Genomic DNA, 18278 nt, shown 5'->3' on the forward strand with positions numbered 1-18278 from the left:
GATGGACCAAGAATTGGAATGTGGATCAAAGAAATGACGTCAAACATGTCAATGGAAAAGATAATGTATATTGTTAGACGTAAACAAAATGTTTTTGATGATATCTGGAGACCCTTTATGTACTTCTTCAGGCATAATGTTAATCTTGGCAAATTGCTTCAGCAAGAACAAGCTCTGGGGGGGTAGGGTAGCTTTATATGATCGTGTACATTGACCAGAAAAACACCCTTTAAATCTTCTTTCTTTTTAATTTTTTTTTCCTTCTCGGTACTTTTATTGATTTTATATAACTTTCTTTTTTGTACTTAAGTTGTTAGGGATTGGGTTATGGGAGGGAGAACAGGGTGAAAAATGTTTGCTGTGTTCTGTACTGTTGATGTACAATTTGATGTGATTTGCAAACTGAAAACCAATTAAAAAAAAGGAAAGTATACAGAGGAAGAGGCTGGCAAAGAAGAAGTGGTATAGTCAGAGAGATGAAGAAAGTAGACAGGAGTACAACGAGGTGTGGTGTAAAGCAAAGAGAGAGGTGGTGAAGGCAAAGGAAAAGGAATATGGCGAGTTTTATGAGAGGTTGGACACTAAGGAAGGAGAAGATTACTTGAACTGATTGACTAGACAGAGGGACCGAGCTGGGAACGATGTGCAGAAGGTTAGGGTGATGAAGGATAGAGATGGAAATGTGCTGACAAGCAAGGAGGGTGTGTTGAGAAGGTGGAAGGAGTACTTTGAGGAGCTGATGAATGAAGAAAACGAGATAGAGAGAAGGTTGGTTGATGTGGGGATAGTGAATCAGGAAGTGTGGTGGATTAGCAAGGAGGAAGTGAGGGCAGCTATGATGAGGATGAAGAGTGGAAAGGCGGTTTGTCCAAATGACATACCTGTGGAGGCATGGAGATGTTTAGGAGAGATGGCAGTTGAATTTTCCTTTTAACACAATCTTGGAAAGTGAGAGGATGCCTGAGGAGCAGAGAAGAAGCGTACTTGTACAGATTTTCAAGAATAAGGGTGATGTACAGAGCTGTAGTAACTACAGCGGTAAAAAGTTGCATGAAAATATGGGAAAAAGTAGTAGAAGCTACTGTAAGAGGAGGTGATGATTAGCGAGCAGCAGTATGGTTTCATGCCACGAAAGAGCACTACAGATGTGATGTTTGCTATGAGAATGTTGATGCAAAAGTATCAAGAAGGTCAGAAAGAGGTATATTGTGTTTGTGGATTTAGAGAAAGCATATGACAGGGTGCTGAGAGAGGAGGTGTGGTATTGTATGAGGAAGTCGGGAGTGGCAGAGACGTATGTAAGAGTGGTGCAGGATATGTTACGAGGGAAGTATGACCGTGGTGAGGTGTGCGGTTGGAATGACAGATGGATTCAAGGTGGAGGTGGGATTACATCAAGGATTGACTCTGAGCCCTTTCTTGTTTGCAATGATGATGGACAGGTTGACGGATGAGATCAGGCAGGAGTCTCTGTGGACTATGATGTTCACGGATGACATTGTGATCTGTAGTGAGAGTAGGGTGCAGGTTGAGGAGAGCCTGGAGAGGTGGAGGTATGCACTGGAGAGAAGAGGAATGAAAGTCAGTAGGACCAAGATGGAATACATATGCGTGAACGAGAGGGAAGAGAGCGGAATGGTGAGGATGCAATGAGTAGAGATGACAAAGGTGGATGAGTTTAAATACTTGGGGTCAACTGTTCAAAGTAACGGGAAGTGCAGAAGAGATGTGAAGAAGAGAGTGCAGGCAGGTTGGAGTGGGTGGAGAAGAGTGTTAGGTGTGATTTGCGACAGAAGGGTACAAGCAAGGGTTAAAGGGAAGGTTCACAAGATGGTAGTGAGACCAGCTATGTTGTATGGTTTGGAGACTGGCACTGACAAAAAGACAGGAGGTGGCAGTGTTGAAGAAGCTAGGATTTTCGTTGGGAGTGATGAAGGACAGGATTAGATGGCCTGGTGGCCTGTCCAGGGTGTCTCCCCGCCTGCCACCCAATGACTGCTGGGATAGGCTCCAGCATCCCCGCGACCCTGGGAGCAGGATAAGCGGTTCAGATAATGGATGGATATTAGAGGGACAGCTCAGGTTGGACGGTTTGGAGACGAAGCAAGAGAGGCAAGATTGAGATGGTTTGGACATGTGTGGCGGAGAGATGCTGGATATGTTGGAAGAAGGAGGCTGAATATGGAGCTGCCTGGCAAGAGGAAAAGAGGAAGACCAAAGAGGAGGTTTATGGATGTGATGAGGGAGGACATGACATGCAGGTGGCTGGCGTGACAAAGGAAAATGCAGAGGACAGGAAGTGATGGAAACGGATGATCCGCTGTGGCGACCTCTAACGGGAGCAGCCGAAAGTAATAGTAGTAGTTAATAAATAGTTGTTACGGTTAATTCCCGATTTCCATCTATAAGCACATCAAAGAAAATCAGACAACGAGGCGTCTTTTCGTTTTAGATTTTCTATTATCAATTTATAAATGGTAGCCGGGAAACAGCACAGGTTTTTTTTTTCATTCATTTTAACATGAAAATCCGTTGGCCATCAAGTACCAGGGGACTATGTCCACAGCAACAATCGTCAGGGTGGAGACTATCCAGATGATCGACTGCTCTATCCGCCAATCAATACGCTATAAAAAAATACTGTTGACCAATGACAGCGAAGCAAGGGATGTATGTAGTTAGATAGAGAGCGCAAGGAATACGATGCATCAAATTCTCACAGCAAGCAGCAGAATCAGGACCAGACTGTGTCTAAAATCCCAATGGTAAGCCAAACATGTCATATTATTCATACATACATTTCGGGTTAGTTACCTAGATGGGATTCTAGATGAGTTGCTTTCACTAACAGGGCAGCGCTGTATGCCAGGTATTTTTATAGGGTGTTGTGGTCAATAACTTGAAATATTATAATTGTTAGCCACCTCACATTACTAGCAATAATGTTAGCTGCATGTGTATGGTCTCTAACCCGTCTGACTCAAGATCGTTTTGTCTGTTTTAGGGCAACTCTTGTACGAGCAATATTACATGGTAACATTTATGTTGGTTAGCAAGTAGAATTCAACCGAAATTGTGCCTTCTGCATGAATCCATAGTCAATCCAATATCATATTCTATCATATTAACTACTGCCACTAAGATCTTCAGGTATAAAGGCAAAGCCTTATTCATAATTCAGCAGCAGCACAGTCTGGTAATATATTCCTTGATCCCGTTGAAGACCCAGCATGACGAGCCAGACATTCCAGTAAAATGGATAAGTATGAAAAGGTGAAGGAAATTGGGGAAGGTTCTTTTGGAAAGGCCATACTAGTCAAATCCAAGGAGGATGGACACCAATATGTCATCAAAGAGATTGGCATATCAAGGGTAAGCTTGCAAAGTAAATATTTTCCTGACTTGGCTATGGATAACATTACAATATTTTTTACCAGCCTCTCGTGTGTGTGTGTGTGTGTGTGTGTGTGTGTGTGTGTGTGTGTGTGTGTGTGTGTGTGTGTCCACAGGATGTTGCAATGAAACCTTCAATGTAAAAAAAAAGAGCTCAACAATTCAGGAGCAAAGATATATTTTATAGCCAAAGTTGTTAAATGGCAGAACATGTAGGCAGCTGATGAGTGTGCTGATCATGAAACAGGCTTGTTCTGCCATTTAACAACTTTGAGCTATTAAAAAAAAATATATATATATATATATATCCTTGCTTTCTCATTCAGTATGTTTCTTTCCCTCTTTTCATCAACAGATGTCAAGTAAAGAGAGGCAGGAGTCTCGAAAAGAAGTTGCTGTACTTGCCAACATGAGTCATCCTAACATTGTTCAGTACAAGGAATCCTTTGAAGGTATAGTAATTGCATCCCAAATTGATGAGAAATTCAGATGTCTGTATATACAGTATGATTTAAATTTTGAAAAGACTTAAGTTGATGTCTTGTGGGCAAGTAGCAGACAGTCTCGTTAAATCAAATTAAGGAGGATGATCTAATTGAGTCTTCTCTTGCTTAATTCAATCTTTGGATGTCTGTTTAACATCCTTGCTAAGAAATAAATGCTGGTAAGTGAATTCTGCTGCAATACAGTAAGGATTTTTTTTAATATCCTTTGTCTTATGTACAATCTTATAGAGGAGGGCTGTTTGTATATTGTGATGGACTATTGTGAGGGTGGAGACCTCTTCAAGAAGATTAACTCTCAGAAAGGAGTACTTTTCCCTGAAGAGCAAGTAAGCCTCCAACTCTTAGCCCCCTGGAAGTATTAATACAATCAAGAGTATGTTATAATAGCCTTGAGCGCAAAATAGATTATGTTTATAGACTAGAAAAACATATTTGGTGGTTCTCTTTCGGCCTCCTTTTTAAATTATATTTAGACTATTCTCATGCTTCAATACTTAATGACTTTTTCAGCCATTTTGATTCTAAATGGACAAACATACAGTAGGAACATAATGTTGCTTAGTATGGTTTTATTCTGCTGTTTTCTTCCTTTAGATCCTGAATTGGTTTGTGCAGATATGCCTGGCACTCAAGCATGTACATGACCGAAAGATCCTCCACAGAGACATTAAATCACAGGTATAGTTCAGTGCAAGCTCTTCTCTCATTGATGACATATATCATCCATTGCATCTTAAAAATCACACTTGTATTTGAAATTTTTTGTGCAGAACATATTTCTGACAAAAGATGGGACCATACAGCTTGGGGACTTTGGAATCGCAAGAGTGCTGAATAGGTTTGTAAAAAATTAACTACACATTGATACGAAGATACTTATAAATCCACCAGCCAGTAGTAGCAAATCGTACAATGCTAGGATTTAAATAACTGTATTTCCTAATTTTTCAGCACTGTTGAGCTGGCGAGAACATGCATTGGAACGCCGTATTACTTGTCACCTGAAATTTGTGAAAACAAACCATACAACAACAAAAGGTATCTCCTTTCTCCCTTTCTCATCTGGGGTGAATCTGTTTGTTGGTACCACAACGCCAGTACTGGTCACATGGGTTTTATGTAGCAGCAACTGATGTTAACAAACCTAGTTGACAAATTAACTGTCACACTCATGCTGAGTCATGTGGGATTGTTAAGGTGGTTATTAAGGAAGTTGTTGGGTTGATGTCAAAGTATCATGTCTCCTCATTATTGAGTGAACTTGGTGTGGTGTACATCCCAAGCAGGAAGCAAGTATTGATTCACTCCCTAGCTGCTTTAAATATGCATGTAATCTAATCCATCTTACATTACTCTCAAATGGACTCTACATAGTAGCTTGAAACAATTCAGTCCATCCCTCAGAGCAACATAGCCTATTTCTCTCCATTTTGAAAAACAGATAAGTGAAAACCCCCAAGTGATTGTTGATGCTTTACTGTGTGAATGTAACCTGCCCCAGAGCTTATCCCTGCCTGTCCATTTGTATGTTCTCTACCCCTCATCCCCCTCCTTACCTCTTCCTGCAGTGATATTTGGGCGCTGGGGTGTGTCCTGTATGAAATGTGCACTCTTAAGCATGCAGTAAGTATCTTCTGTATTAGTGAGCTGCAAGTTAATGTAGATTTAGCGTATCCTTGGTTGAGTTATGGGGCTCTTTTAAGTGCTAGCTGACATATTGCTTCTGATGTGTGCCATGCATAATGCATGCACCATGATTTTCGAAGAACATCGTTTCCACATCCACGGTTCATCATATTCATTATCACTTTATCTTAGCAGGCACTGCTCTTCTCATTTTTCTTTTGATTGTGTTCAGTTGCCCTTAATGATTTCTTTTCCACACTTTGTAACAGAACACTGCTTGTGTTTTTTCTCAGTTTGAGGCTGGTAACATGAAGAACCTGGTTCTGAAGATCATCCGTGGTTCATACCCTCCAGTGTCAGTTCACTACTCCCAGGAATTGCGATATCTCTTGGGTCAACTATTTAAACGCAACCCACGGGAGAGGCCCTCGGTCAGCAATATACTGGACAAACCCTTCCTCTTTCGCAGGATACAACTATTCCTCCCACCACAGGTAGAGGCTCCCAGTTAGCTGTCTTTGATATAGTGTAAAGTTTCTAAAATCATACTATCTTTGAATCATGTATTTCATGTTCCCACCTTCTAGATCATTGCTCAGGAATTCAGCCATACTTTTCTTCACAAGCAGCCTAAAATTGGTGTAGCACAGGGGCCACCAGGTAAACAAATGTTGCCACTTGTGCTGCAGCAATTAAAAATACATAATGCTACCGCACTCTCTTTATAAGGATAGGGATCATTATTATTGTATAGCTCATTCCTTAAAAATGTTGCTAATGCAGTAAGATGAAAGGAGTAAAACAAGCCTGCAATCCCAATAAAATATTGTATTGTAACTCATGTGTCTAGCCAGGCGTCCTGCCCCTGCTGGCATACCTCACACCCCAGCCCAGAAGATTACCAAACCAGCCGCCAAATACGGAGTGCCTTTAACTATCAAGAAGGTATCTGATGCAGCCAAGAAACCTGTAGAGAGGAGACCAGCTTTAAAAAATAAACCGGTTAGTAAGCCAGCATTCTATTACCCTGCATTAAACAGCACCTCCAGTCATCTTAGGCTAATTTCCAGAGCATCCCTGATAACTTAAGAAGCCAATTCATGCGTTTTTGTTTTTTTTTTGTTTGTTTTTTTGGTGACACAAAACACGTCAATAAATATTTTTTAATCATTATCTCTAACCAGTCTCAACTTCTCAGTGAAATGCTTAGCCTGACGCTGTGGGTGTGTTATTTTTTAAAAGCCATGATTGCCTGACTGTACCATCAGTCTCGCAAACCCCCCTCCCCCACCTGGCTATGTCAAAGTTGAAACACAGCATACAACCAATATGCCCCGGACCATGTCTACCTTTCTCCACTCCCTGGCTCATCATAGTGGCAGCCTGACTAACCACTACTTCACCCTAAATTTAACCACTGTAACTGTCGTTGCTGTAGCTGCATAAAAATTGACTTAAGCGTATGCATTGCACAACATTTTCAGTTGGTGTTATTTGTACGCCACTCACTGAGAATGTAAATTGGCAGTCCCCGCCAGTAATGACAACACCAGTGCAGTGACAAGTCTTGCTCTGGTCTCAGCGACTCACGTCTGGTAATCCACTCTCCCAGTCCCCTGTTTTCTTCTCTAACCCACCCAACACCTTGTTTGGGTGAGGGAGGAATTAAGCAGAGCTCCAGTTGTCATTGGCCTGCAGGTCTTGACGTCAGGATATGACGAAAGTAAAAGAAATCGGAGATTTGGAATCGTAGATCTAAAACCATCGCAGATTAATAGCACATTTTTAACTGTACATTGTGTTTATTGAGGAAGGGTACTGATGGAAACTATAGAATCCACTGTGGCAACCCCTGAGAAACAGGGAATAAGCTGAAAGAAGAAGATTGTGTTAACTGACTTAAGTTATTGCAGTAATACAGTGTAAAAACTGCGGAAATCAATATTTTGACTGCATGTACACTTTAAGGGAAGTAGCAGCGATTTTTTTTTTTAACCATCACTTTTGGCTGTTTTTTTTATTTTTTTAATTATAGGCATTAGAGCTCCGCCTAATGATGAGCTCCTAGTCAGGCATGTTACGAGCCTCTCCCATCTGTGTGTGTGTGTGTGTGTGTGTGTGTTATTACATCACTCCATGTGTAACCTCTGAACCCCAGTGTCATATGTTGCTCAGGCCCCCCTCCCAGCAGCCCCCCAGAGAAGATTGAGTCAAGTGGAGGAAGAGAGGAAAAAGTCTGAGGTACAGCTGAGAGCCCCAACTAACTTGTATTAACCATTGAAATACACCCAGCCCCCTTTCTGCCAGACGAAGGGTCCCACAGACGAAGGGTCCCTCCTGCCAGCATCCCTAGTTTTCCCCCCTATCATTACATTTGATGTCACCCTTCCTCTGTTGTCTCCTCTTGTTTTTGTTTGGAGTGTTCTGCCTGAGTTAGCGCCATCTCTCAATCTACCCAGTGACAAATTAATCCCCCTCCTTGCACACTTGGTTGATAACAGAGCAATCCCACTTCCTGCCTCAAACCAGGTTTCTGTATTATTACACTAAGTGATGGACGGGATCATTTTTGTCTCATGTTGCAGGATGGCAACAGAAAGAAAAGGATGGAGCTGACTAAGAAAGAAAGGAAACAAGGGGAGCAGGTAGGTATTGATAAGTTCCACTAAGTGCCCATGTCAATGTTTTTGTGAGGTATTCTAATATTTTTGTGAGATACTCTAATTCTTCCTTTGTCCTTCAGATGCTCCTTTTGAAAGCAGGACAAGTGAAGAGATATGAAAAGGAAAAGGTGAGCAGTAAACAAGTTGAGTAGATGTGTATTTATTAATATAATTATGTTTAGCATTCGCTATGGTATTGTTATTGTGCTTGAACAGCATTTCAAAAGTGTCACTGTATGTCATCTAAAACTAAAGTGACTTGGCTGTGAATTTTGACCACTAGATGAATCGTATAAACCAAGCCAGAGAGCAGGGTTGGAAGCATGTCCTGAGTTCCAGTGGAGGAAGCAGCCCAGAAAGGAAGGTGCTGGACATGTCTGGCCTCATTCATATCAGATTATTAGTCATCCATGCAATACTTGCAGTGCTTACTTTTGTATTTTTAATCCAAGTGTTATAGAGGTGGTGGCAAGAGAGGAGCAGGTGCTGGTCCTATACCTACACCAAGGGCTGGGTCCACCTTGGGTCCTGTTCCAGGTCCTGCTGCAGCTCCAATCCCTGCCTTAGCTCCCAGCAGGGGCCTCTATGAACGCTACCATGCGGCTCTGGACCAGATGGCTAAACCACAGCCCAAAGAGGTTGGCAGGGTTGGCGCCTTGGCAGAAAGCGACATTTGCATTCAGTAGGTTCAAACCTCAGTCTTCTTAAAATAATTTAGGTCTGTTAGGTGGCTGTTTAACAATCTTCCCTGTGTGTACAAGGGGTGTACCTGCTGCCACTGGACCTATTCTACCCAATGGCTCTGCCCGGTTCCCACACCATGATGAAGCCAAGAGAGAACCACATAGGCTGCAGTACATTCCTAAACAAGCCCATATTAGCAGGTGAGTAAAGTAATCCACATCTCAGGAGAAAGTCTCTGGAGGGGGTAGATTCTGCATGCTTGAACATCTTCCACCTTGAAAAGGAGTCACAGTAGTAACTCGTACTGCACTCTGTTTTAAGACAACGTCATATGGGTGCAGAGCGGGCCTATCAAGTTGAGGAGTTTTTACAGCGAAAGAGAGAGGCCATGTTGAACAAAGTTCGTGCTGAAGGACAGCTGGTACGTAGCATGGGTTAATTTTTTTCCTCAAAGTTACTTAACATCATATTATTATCTAATAACATGTCTAGTCCTTTTACAGTGCTGATTTTTTTTCCATCATAAAAATTATGACGACTTGAGGGCAGGGTGAAGCGATCCATATCAACATTGATACAGTGCACATTCCATGTGTTATGTACCATATGACATTTTAGTTTACTCTTCCCCTGGAACCAACTTGTGACCATTGTGCCAGTTAGATGTAAGGGCTACATCCTTCTAAAGTGTGGTTAATTGAACGGTAAACAGGGTGCTCGGCAAAACTTGGCAGCCATCTATGGAAGCCGGGCAGGTTCGGTCCGATGCAGGAGACCCAAAGCCAACAAAGAGGAGGAGGTAGGAACACAGGCCTGGATGCAAAGCCTGATACCCCCACCATAAACGTCATCCATACCACGCCTGGTTTGGCTTGTCCTTCATTTGTGTCTGCACAGCACTCCTTTCAGACACACCCACAGTGTGACACAGTGGCTCATAACCATGCCTTTTCCCTGCTTAAAGTGATATCTATATGTTATGTATGTGTGCTTGTGCACATCACAAGACAGGTGTGTGTTCAAACTAATTTATTTCTTTTCCCTTTGAATGGCTGTTATTTTTATGAAATCAATATTAAAGATAGCCTGGCGTCCGGGTGGCATGGCAGTCTATTCCGTTGCCTACCAACACGGGGATCGCTGATTCAAATTCCCGTGTTACCGCCGGCTTGGTCGGGCGTTCCTACAGACACAATTGGCCGTGTCTGCGGGTGGGAAGCCGGATGGGGGTATGTGTCCTGGTCGCTGCACTAGTGCCTCCTCTGGTTAGTCAGGGTGCCTGTTTGGGAGGGAGGGAGAACTAGGGGAAATAGCATGGTCCTCCCACGTGCTACGTCCCCCTGACGAAACTCCTCACTGTCAGGTGAAAAGAAGTGGCTGGCGACTCCACATGTATCGGAGGAGGCATGTGGTACTCTGCAGCCCTCCCCGAATCAGCAGAGGGGGTAGAGCAGCGACCGGGGCGGCTTGGAAGAGTGGGGTAATTGGACGGGTGCAATTGGGGAGAAAAAGGGGGAGGGGAATACAAAAAAAAAATTTTTTTGCATGGGAGACAGCAGTGTGCAGACTCTATATCTTTGATATTTATTTGCATGTGATCTTGGCCTTGCACCCACACTTTTAATATATTCGGTGTATGTGGTCTGTAGTACTTATTGTTTTTATCAAGAAAAATTATAGGTTTGTTCACGGTATATTTTAATCTGTTTTGTGAATTGTTTTCACCCATTTTAAATAACTGCACTACCTTTGTTTTCAGCCAGTTAACCATAGCTTTTTCATGTGAAAGCATTTTTTTTTTTTATTGCTCTGCCCCGTAAAACTGTTGTTTTGGTCTGGCTATTTTGCTGTTAACCATGTATTGTACATGTGATTTCTATTTTTCAAATTCATGTGTGTTTATTCATGTAAATCATATTTAACAGTTCAAATTTGAGTCAAGCTTTATGTTTGTAAAGGTATTTTACGATTGCGAATTCCTATATAATTATATGAGCTCACCTATCTTATCTCGGTCAGTTTGTGTGTGTGTGTTTATATGCAAACCATGTAACATGTATGTATTCATTTTTAGGAGTACCTTGCACGGCTGAGGCAGATCAGATTGCAAAACTTTAATGAACGTCAGCAGATCAAAGCTCGACTCAGAGGAGAGAAGGTACAGTCCTGAGAGCATCACTGCACTTCAACAGGCATCTTTTCTGCTTTTCTCCAATAAATTCATTTTTTCATCTTAATTGAAATTGTTTTTCACTTTACAGTGACTTTTTTTTGCTCTTGGTTACTGTTTGTCTTCTTCAGTATGACAGTGATGGCTCTGATAGCCAGGAGTCCAGTGAGGAGGCAGAGCTCAGGAGAAAGAAGATCGAGGCTTTGAAAGTGTGTCTGGTTCTGCCCTTGGGAAATATCAAATTTTGCACTTGTAAAATTGATATTGTATCTGCATTACTGTAGGCTATAATGTCATTCTTCTTTATCTGCACAATAGCCATTGCAATGATTGTGTGATTTTCTGCCAGGCCCGTGCAGCTGTGCTGAAGGAGCAATTAGAGAAGAAGAGGAGAGAAGCCTATGAGAGAGAAAAGAGGGCTTGGGAGGACCATGTAAGCTCCTTTTGTTCTTTCATTCCTTGCTTTTTCAACCATTACTCTGTCATTGTTTCATGCCACCACTACTCAGTGCTTTCTGTTATTTAGTTGTGGGTATGTGCCATAGTGAACTTATAACCTGACCTTTGTTTATTTTTGTGGCGGCAGCTTGTGGCCCAGGGGGTGAAAGTTGGTGCAGCAGCAGTAGACTCTCCCTCTGAGACTTCTCTTCCCCAGCCTGGCCCCCCTCAGCCAGAGCCAGCTGCCAAAGCTCTAGTCCTGCCTGCTTCAAAGCCCTCCACCCCAGCAATATCCATGACTGCTGCCTTAAAGGATGTTGGCGCAGTTAGTGTACATTTATCACATCCTATGACAGAATATTTCTCAACATGTTTGGTTTTTCCAATATTGTTTTATTTTACTTGACAGAATTCTCCCATAAAAGAAGATCCGTTGAAGCCTGAGACTGCCACTGTTATCCAGGTGAGTTTTCTAGCAGGTAGTAAGAAAGAACTGAAAACAATGTAAATGTCATCAGTAATAATTATTGTACAAACCCCAATTCCAATGAAGTTGGGACGTTGTGTAAAACGTAAATAAAAACCGAATACAATGATTTGCAAATCCTTTTTGACCTATATTCAATTGAATACACTACAAAGACAAGATATTCAATGTTCAAACTGATAAACTTTACTGTTTTTTTGCAAATATTCACTCATTTTGAATTTGATGCCTGCAACACGTTCCAAAAAAGTTGGGACAGGGGCATGTTCACCACTGTGTTACATCACCTTTCCTTTTAACAACACTCAATAAGCATTTGGGAACTGAGGACACTAATTGTTGAAGCTTCGTAGGTGGAATTCTTTCCCATTCTTGCTTGATGTACGACTTCAGTTGCTCAACAGTCCGGGGTCTCCGTTGTCATATTTTGCGCTTCATAAAGCACCACACATTTTCAGTGGGAGACAGGTCTGGATTGCAGGCAGGCAAGTCTAGTACCCGCACTCTTTTACTAAGAAGTCATGCTGTTGTAATACGTGCAGAATGTGGCTTGGCATTGTCTTGCTGAAAGAAGCAGGGACGTCTCTGAAAAAGACGTCGCTTGGATGGCAGCATATGTTGCTCCAAAACCTGTATGCACTTTTCAGCATTAATGGCGCCTTCACAGATGTGCAAGTTACCCATGCCACGGGCACTAGCACACCCCCATACCATCACAGATGCTGGCTTTTGAACTTTGCGCTGATAACAGTCTGGATGGTTCTTTTCCTCTTTAGCCCGGAGGACGCAACATCCATGATTTCCAAAAACAATTTGAAATGTGGACTCATCAGACCACAGCACACTTTTCCACTTTGCGTCAGTCCATCTCAGATGAGCTTGGGCCCAGAGAAGCCGGCGGTGTTTCTGGGTGTTGTTGATATATGGCTTTCGCTTTGCATGGTAGAGTTTTAACTTGCACTTGTAGATGTAGCGATGAACTGTGTTAACTGACAATGGTTTTCCGAAGTGTTCCTGAGCCCACGTGGTAAGATCCTTTACAGAATGATGTCGGTTTTTAATGCAGTGCTGCCTAAGGGATCGGAGGTCACGGGCATTCAGTTTTGGTTTTCGGCCTTGCCGCTTACGTGCAGAGATTTCTCCGGATTCTCTGAATCTTTTGATGATATTATGGACTGTAGATGATGAAATCCCTGCAATTGTACGTCGAGAAATGTTGTTCTTAAACTGTTGGACTATTTGCTCACACAGTTGTTCACAAAGTGGTGAACCTCGCCCCACCCTTGCTTGTGAACGACTGAGCCTTTCGGGGATGCTCCTTTTATACCCAAACATGACACTCACCTGTTTCCAATTAACCTGTTCACCTGTGGAATATTCCAAACAGGTGTTTTTTAAGCATTCCTCAACTTTCTCTGTCTTTTGTTGCCCCTGTCCCAGCTTTTTTGGAACGTGTTGCAGGCATCAAATTCAAAATGAGTGAATATTTGCAAAAAAAAAACAATGAAGTTTATCAGTTTGAACATTAAATATCTTGTCTTTGTAGTGTATTCAATTGAATATAGGTCGAAAAGGATTTGCACATCACTGTATTCTGTTTTTATTTACGTTTTACACAACGTCCCAAATTCATTGGAATTGGGGTTTGTACTTCAGTCCTTATAGGCAATGTAAATGTTATCTCATATATTCTTTTTTTGTGAAGAGCGAGAAAAAGCAGATTCTGCATAGACTTAACAAGAACCTAAAAACCCAGAGCCCAGTGGAAGAGGAGTACGTCACAACCACACTGTCACTAGATCCTGTCCCCGAACAGAACCAGCCTATCATAGAGGAACGGCCAGCCTCTGGAGGCGACAGGAAGAAGTGGGTACCTGCAGAACCGCCTGTCCTTTCTGCAGCTCAGCAAACTTTGGAGGGGACCTGCCTCACTACTGTTGGTGAGTCAAACCTTCACAAAATAGCTCATAGTCCCTCCCCCATAGCAGGATTAAGATACAGAATTCTCAATTTACCATTATGCCAGTTTTTAGAGAGCAGAGAACTTGCCACAGTTGTACACACTACCATGTTTTTTGGTCATTTTTCTCCCTGTTATGGCCTTCCAGCTACTGTATTTTTGTCAGGTTTATTTTAAATAATTGTGTTCATTTATGACATGCAAGGATTTACTCACTTATGTGCATAAAATTTGACTTCCCACATTATATATGTCCACCTGGTCCGGCTAGTTGAACCTTTATCAGTGCTCTGCACAAATACAATGAGAGGAGCAATTACGTCAACAGCAGCACAGCTGGATTCTAGAAGAACTATCTGCAGATAGCCTGTTGTTTTTCTTTCTGTTCACAAACTGCTTTTGATGATTTAGTGCTGAAAATTCAATTTCTAAAATGCCAGCTGACCAGTTTACAAGTGATCTTTGTGCCCATGATTATGCTTTAAAAAATGTAAATTTCTGTATTTCACTTAGTTTTTTTTTTCATTCATTCATCATCAGCCGCTTCTCTGGGGTCGGGCCCCGGTGGCAGCAAGCTAAGTAGGGCACTGCAGACGTCCCTCTACCCAGCAATGCCCTCCAGCTCCTCCTGGGGGATCCCACGGGATTCCCAGGCCGGCTTGGACATGTAATCCCTCCAGCGAGTTCTGGGTCTACCCTGGCGTCTCCTCCCAGTTGGCCGTGACCGCGGAGTCTCCTCCCAGTTGGCTGTGCCTGGTAAACTGCCCCAGTGCGCGCTGGAGGTTGCGTTCTGATGCAGCCAACAAAACCACATTATCTGCGAAGAGCAGAGATGCAATTCTGAGGTTCCCAAAATGGACACACTCCTCAACTTGGCTGCACCATGAGAACCTGTCCATGAATATCACAAACAGAATCAGAGACAAGGTACACCCTTGGCGGAGTCCGACACCGACTGAAAACGTGTTTGACAAAAATGCGGACACAGCTCTCACTTTGGTTATACAAGGACCGGATGGCTTGTAGCAACTGCCCCGGTACCCCATATTCCCACAGCACCTCCCACAGAGTGCCCCGGGGTACACGATCGTAAGCCTTCTCCAAGTCCACAAAACACATGTAGACTGGCTGGTTAAACTCCCATGCCCGCTTCAGCACTTTAGCAAGGGTAAAGAGTTGGTCCGTTGTTCCACGGCCAGGATGGAATCCGCATTGTTCCTCTTGGATCCAAGGTTCAACAATCGGTCGGAGCCTCCTTTCGAGCACCCTAGAGTAGACTTTCTCAGGGAGGCTGAGCAATGCGCTGCCCCAATAATTGGAGCACACCCTCCGGCCCCCCTTTTTGAATATGGGAACCACCACCCCAGTCTGCCACTCCACAGGTACTGTCCCTGACCTCCACGTGACACTGAAGAGGCGTGTCAAACAAGACAGCCGAACAATGTCCAGAGCCTTCAGCATCTCAGGGCAAATCTCATCCACACCCGGCGCCTTGCCACCGAGTACCTTTTTAACTACCTCAGAGACCTCTGCCAGAGATATGGGTGGGGCTTCCCCTGAGTCTTCAGACTCTACCTCCTCCACTGAGGACGTGTTAGTCGGGTTCAGGAGCTCCTCAAAGTGTTCTTTCCACCGCTCGACAACATCCTCAGTCCAGGTCAACAGTTTCCCTCCCCGGCTGAACACAGCCTGAGTCAAGCCCTGCTTCCCCTTCCTAAGTCACTGGATTGTTTGCCAGAACTTCCTTGAGGCCAACCGAAAGGCCTCCTCCATAGCTTTGCCAAACTCCTCCCACACCTGAGTTCTTGCTTCCGTGACTGCCGACGCGGCAGCCCTTCGCTTAGTTTTCACTTAGCATACACTCATTTTTATTTCTATTTGTTCTTGCTTTTAACTGGGATTTGTTTGTTGGAAGTCGTATTCAGTTATGTTTTTCTTGTTGTTTTCACCCACCCCAACACATCCCCTCCCTAGGCACCCCAGTGCCTGCAGAAGAGAGACCATCCTCTGGTGGGGAGAGGAAAAAGTGGGAGGCTGGAGTTCCAATTGTCCTCTCTATTGCCCAACAAACACTAGAAGAGACCTGCATAAGGACAGCTGGTAAGTGACATTATCTTTGTGGAAGAGCATATCTGTATTTCTTTATAGGGACTGATATCCTGGTTAGTATGTATTACTTGTGACTTTGTGTGTGTGTGCGTGCGTGTGTGTGTGTGTGTGTGTGTGTGCGTGCGTGTGTGTGTGTGTGTGTGTGTGTGTGTGTGTGCGCGCGTGTGTGTGCACGCGCGTGCGTGCGTGTGTGCATGCATGACTGTCTCAGAGCACACAGTGGGAGAAGTTATTCAGGTGGGTTTACTACAGGGAGAAGCTCCCAGGAAGGCTTGGGGAAGGAGCCCAGACTCTCAGGTTCTTCGAGTCCTTCAGGAGGCAGAGCTTCAACCCCTCACCCAAGTGTTGCAGAAAGTTAGCATCTCTGAAGGTAAATCCTGCATCACTAAGTCATCACTAAAACTACTATTACTCATCAACCCCATTCAACAGACCTCACATATAATCCATCTAATTCCTTAATTTTGTGTTATCTAGAAGTAAATAGGGGCATTGTAGGACATGAGGATAAAGACACAAGCTTGGTGAAAAGGTTTGAGTTCAAGTTAATCCCACCTCACTATTGTATGGTTGTTGCCCCATTACTTACTGCGCCTGTCTCAGCTGTAAAAGCAAACAGAAAACAGAAGGAGAATAAGTTTGGGGCTTTGGGCCACATACTTGGGTCCGTTTTAGAGAACAACTATCTGTCCAGTAATTGTTAGGATCACTTAGATCAGTGGTTTTAATACTCGCTCTCAGGCATCCAAAGTACTGCTGGTTTTCAACAGGTAATTACTTTTTCCTGTTGTGTCATATATTATAACCAGTTAATCATGGGAATAAGAGGTGAATATAATTAACTACCTGGCAGAATGGGAAAACAGGACTGTGGGTCTGCAAGGACTGGTTTGAAAACTGCAGACTTTGAAATCTTTACCAACCAGTGAGGGAGTGCTTCACATAAGAAGAGATATCGTGGAAGAATGTTCATTTTTACTGAGTCAATTCTATGACCAAGACCAAGGAAAGAAATGGAATTCCATCTGTGTATGTCATAATTAATCATTGTTAAGAGGGGGCCATCATTTTTCTCTGCCACTGTTGAGATTTTTTTCAGTAAGTATATTCCTTAATATTTCAATGAGTTCTGATCCCAGTTAGGGTGGAATTTCTCTATAAGGTATTTTGGGGTGTATAATTAAAAGTCAAAATTTGTGTTTTTTGTACATTTAGTTTATATCCTGTATATCTTCCACATGTTTCCAAAAGGTTCATTAAGGGTTTACTTAAATAGATGAAAATATCATTGGCGTACAGTGCCACCTTGTGATCTTATCCATTTATGCGGATGCCTCTGATGCTTTCAGTCTGCCTTATCCACTGTGCGAAGGACTCTATATGATGTGCAAAAAGCAGCGGCAAAATTGGGCACCCTTATCTTGAACCGTGTTCTAATATGATGGTGTCTGAAAGGTACCCGTTTATTTTTATCTGGGCTGATGGTTTACTATATAGTGTATGGATGCCCTCAACAAAATTTTTGTGCATGCCAAATCTTTCAAGAACTTTGTAGAGGAAAGGCCAACACACTGAATCAAAAGGCCTCTCAGCATCCAGACTCACTAAGAAGGCTTCAAGATTTTTTTGTTGGATATGGTTAATATATGCAATGATCTTCTGATATTATCGTGAGTTTGTCTTTGTGAACCAGTCTGGAGGTTATGTATAAGCTGAGGAAGTATCTTTTCCAGTCTTTTGGCAAGGATGTTGGTGTATAATTTAATAATAATAATCATTACATGTATATAGCTCTTTTCTAGACACCCAAAGCGCTTCACAGTGAAGGGGGTAACTCACCTCAACCACCACCAATGTGTAGCACCCACCTGGGTGGTGCACGACAGCCATTTTGCACCATAACGCTCACCAGACTTCAGCTTGAGGTAGAAAGGGAGGAATCATTGAGCTAATTACATGAGGGGATGATTAGGTGGCCAGATGGAGAGTGCCAGGTTGGGAATTTTGCCAGGACACCGGGGAACCCCCTACCCTTTACGATAAGTGCCATGGGATCTTTAATGACCACAGTGAGTAAGGACCTCGATTTAACATCTCATCCGAAGGACAGCATCTTCTTCAGCACAGTGTCCCCGTCACTGCACTAGGGCATTGGGATTTGATATTTGTTGTTTTTATTAGGACCAGAGGGAAGACTGCCCGCTACTGGCCCACCAACACTACTTCCGGCAGCACCTCAGTT

The 18278-nt window shown here is 43.1% G+C and overlaps 1 protein-coding gene across 1 annotated transcript in view; it reads left to right on the forward strand.

The window, feature by feature from the left end:
- Positions 1-2735: 2735 nt before the first annotated feature.
- nek1 (NIMA-related kinase 1) overlaps positions 2736-18278 on the forward strand; it is a 38137-nt gene continuing 22594 nt past the window's right edge. Inside the window, exons 1-27 of the mRNA XM_056276321.1 lie at positions 2736-2765; positions 3224-3372; positions 3749-3845; positions 4128-4225; positions 4494-4577; positions 4670-4737; positions 4851-4937; positions 5468-5522; positions 5819-6019; positions 6113-6185; positions 6376-6527; positions 7701-7766; positions 8111-8170; positions 8269-8316; positions 8472-8552; positions 8641-8870; positions 8950-9072; positions 9194-9293; positions 9585-9671; positions 10947-11030; positions 11174-11251; positions 11392-11475; positions 11629-11805; positions 11890-11943; positions 13673-13907; positions 15902-16027; positions 16248-16406. Coding sequence (XP_056132296.1) covers positions 3256-3372; positions 3749-3845; positions 4128-4225; positions 4494-4577; positions 4670-4737; positions 4851-4937; positions 5468-5522; positions 5819-6019; positions 6113-6185; positions 6376-6527; positions 7701-7766; positions 8111-8170; positions 8269-8316; positions 8472-8552; positions 8641-8870; positions 8950-9072; positions 9194-9293; positions 9585-9671; positions 10947-11030; positions 11174-11251; positions 11392-11475; positions 11629-11805; positions 11890-11943; positions 13673-13907; positions 15902-16027; positions 16248-16406 — 2824 coding nt within the window. The 5' untranslated portion in view covers positions 2736-2765; positions 3224-3255. The remainder of the gene's footprint in view (positions 2766-3223; positions 3373-3748; positions 3846-4127; positions 4226-4493; positions 4578-4669; positions 4738-4850; positions 4938-5467; positions 5523-5818; positions 6020-6112; positions 6186-6375; positions 6528-7700; positions 7767-8110; positions 8171-8268; positions 8317-8471; positions 8553-8640; positions 8871-8949; positions 9073-9193; positions 9294-9584; positions 9672-10946; positions 11031-11173; positions 11252-11391; positions 11476-11628; positions 11806-11889; positions 11944-13672; positions 13908-15901; positions 16028-16247; positions 16407-18278) is intronic.

This window comes from Lampris incognitus, chromosome 3 (assembly GCF_029633865.1).
Source record: "Lampris incognitus isolate fLamInc1 chromosome 3, fLamInc1.hap2, whole genome shotgun sequence".
Lineage (NCBI taxonomy): Eukaryota > Metazoa > Chordata > Actinopteri > Lampriformes > Lampridae > Lampris > Lampris incognitus.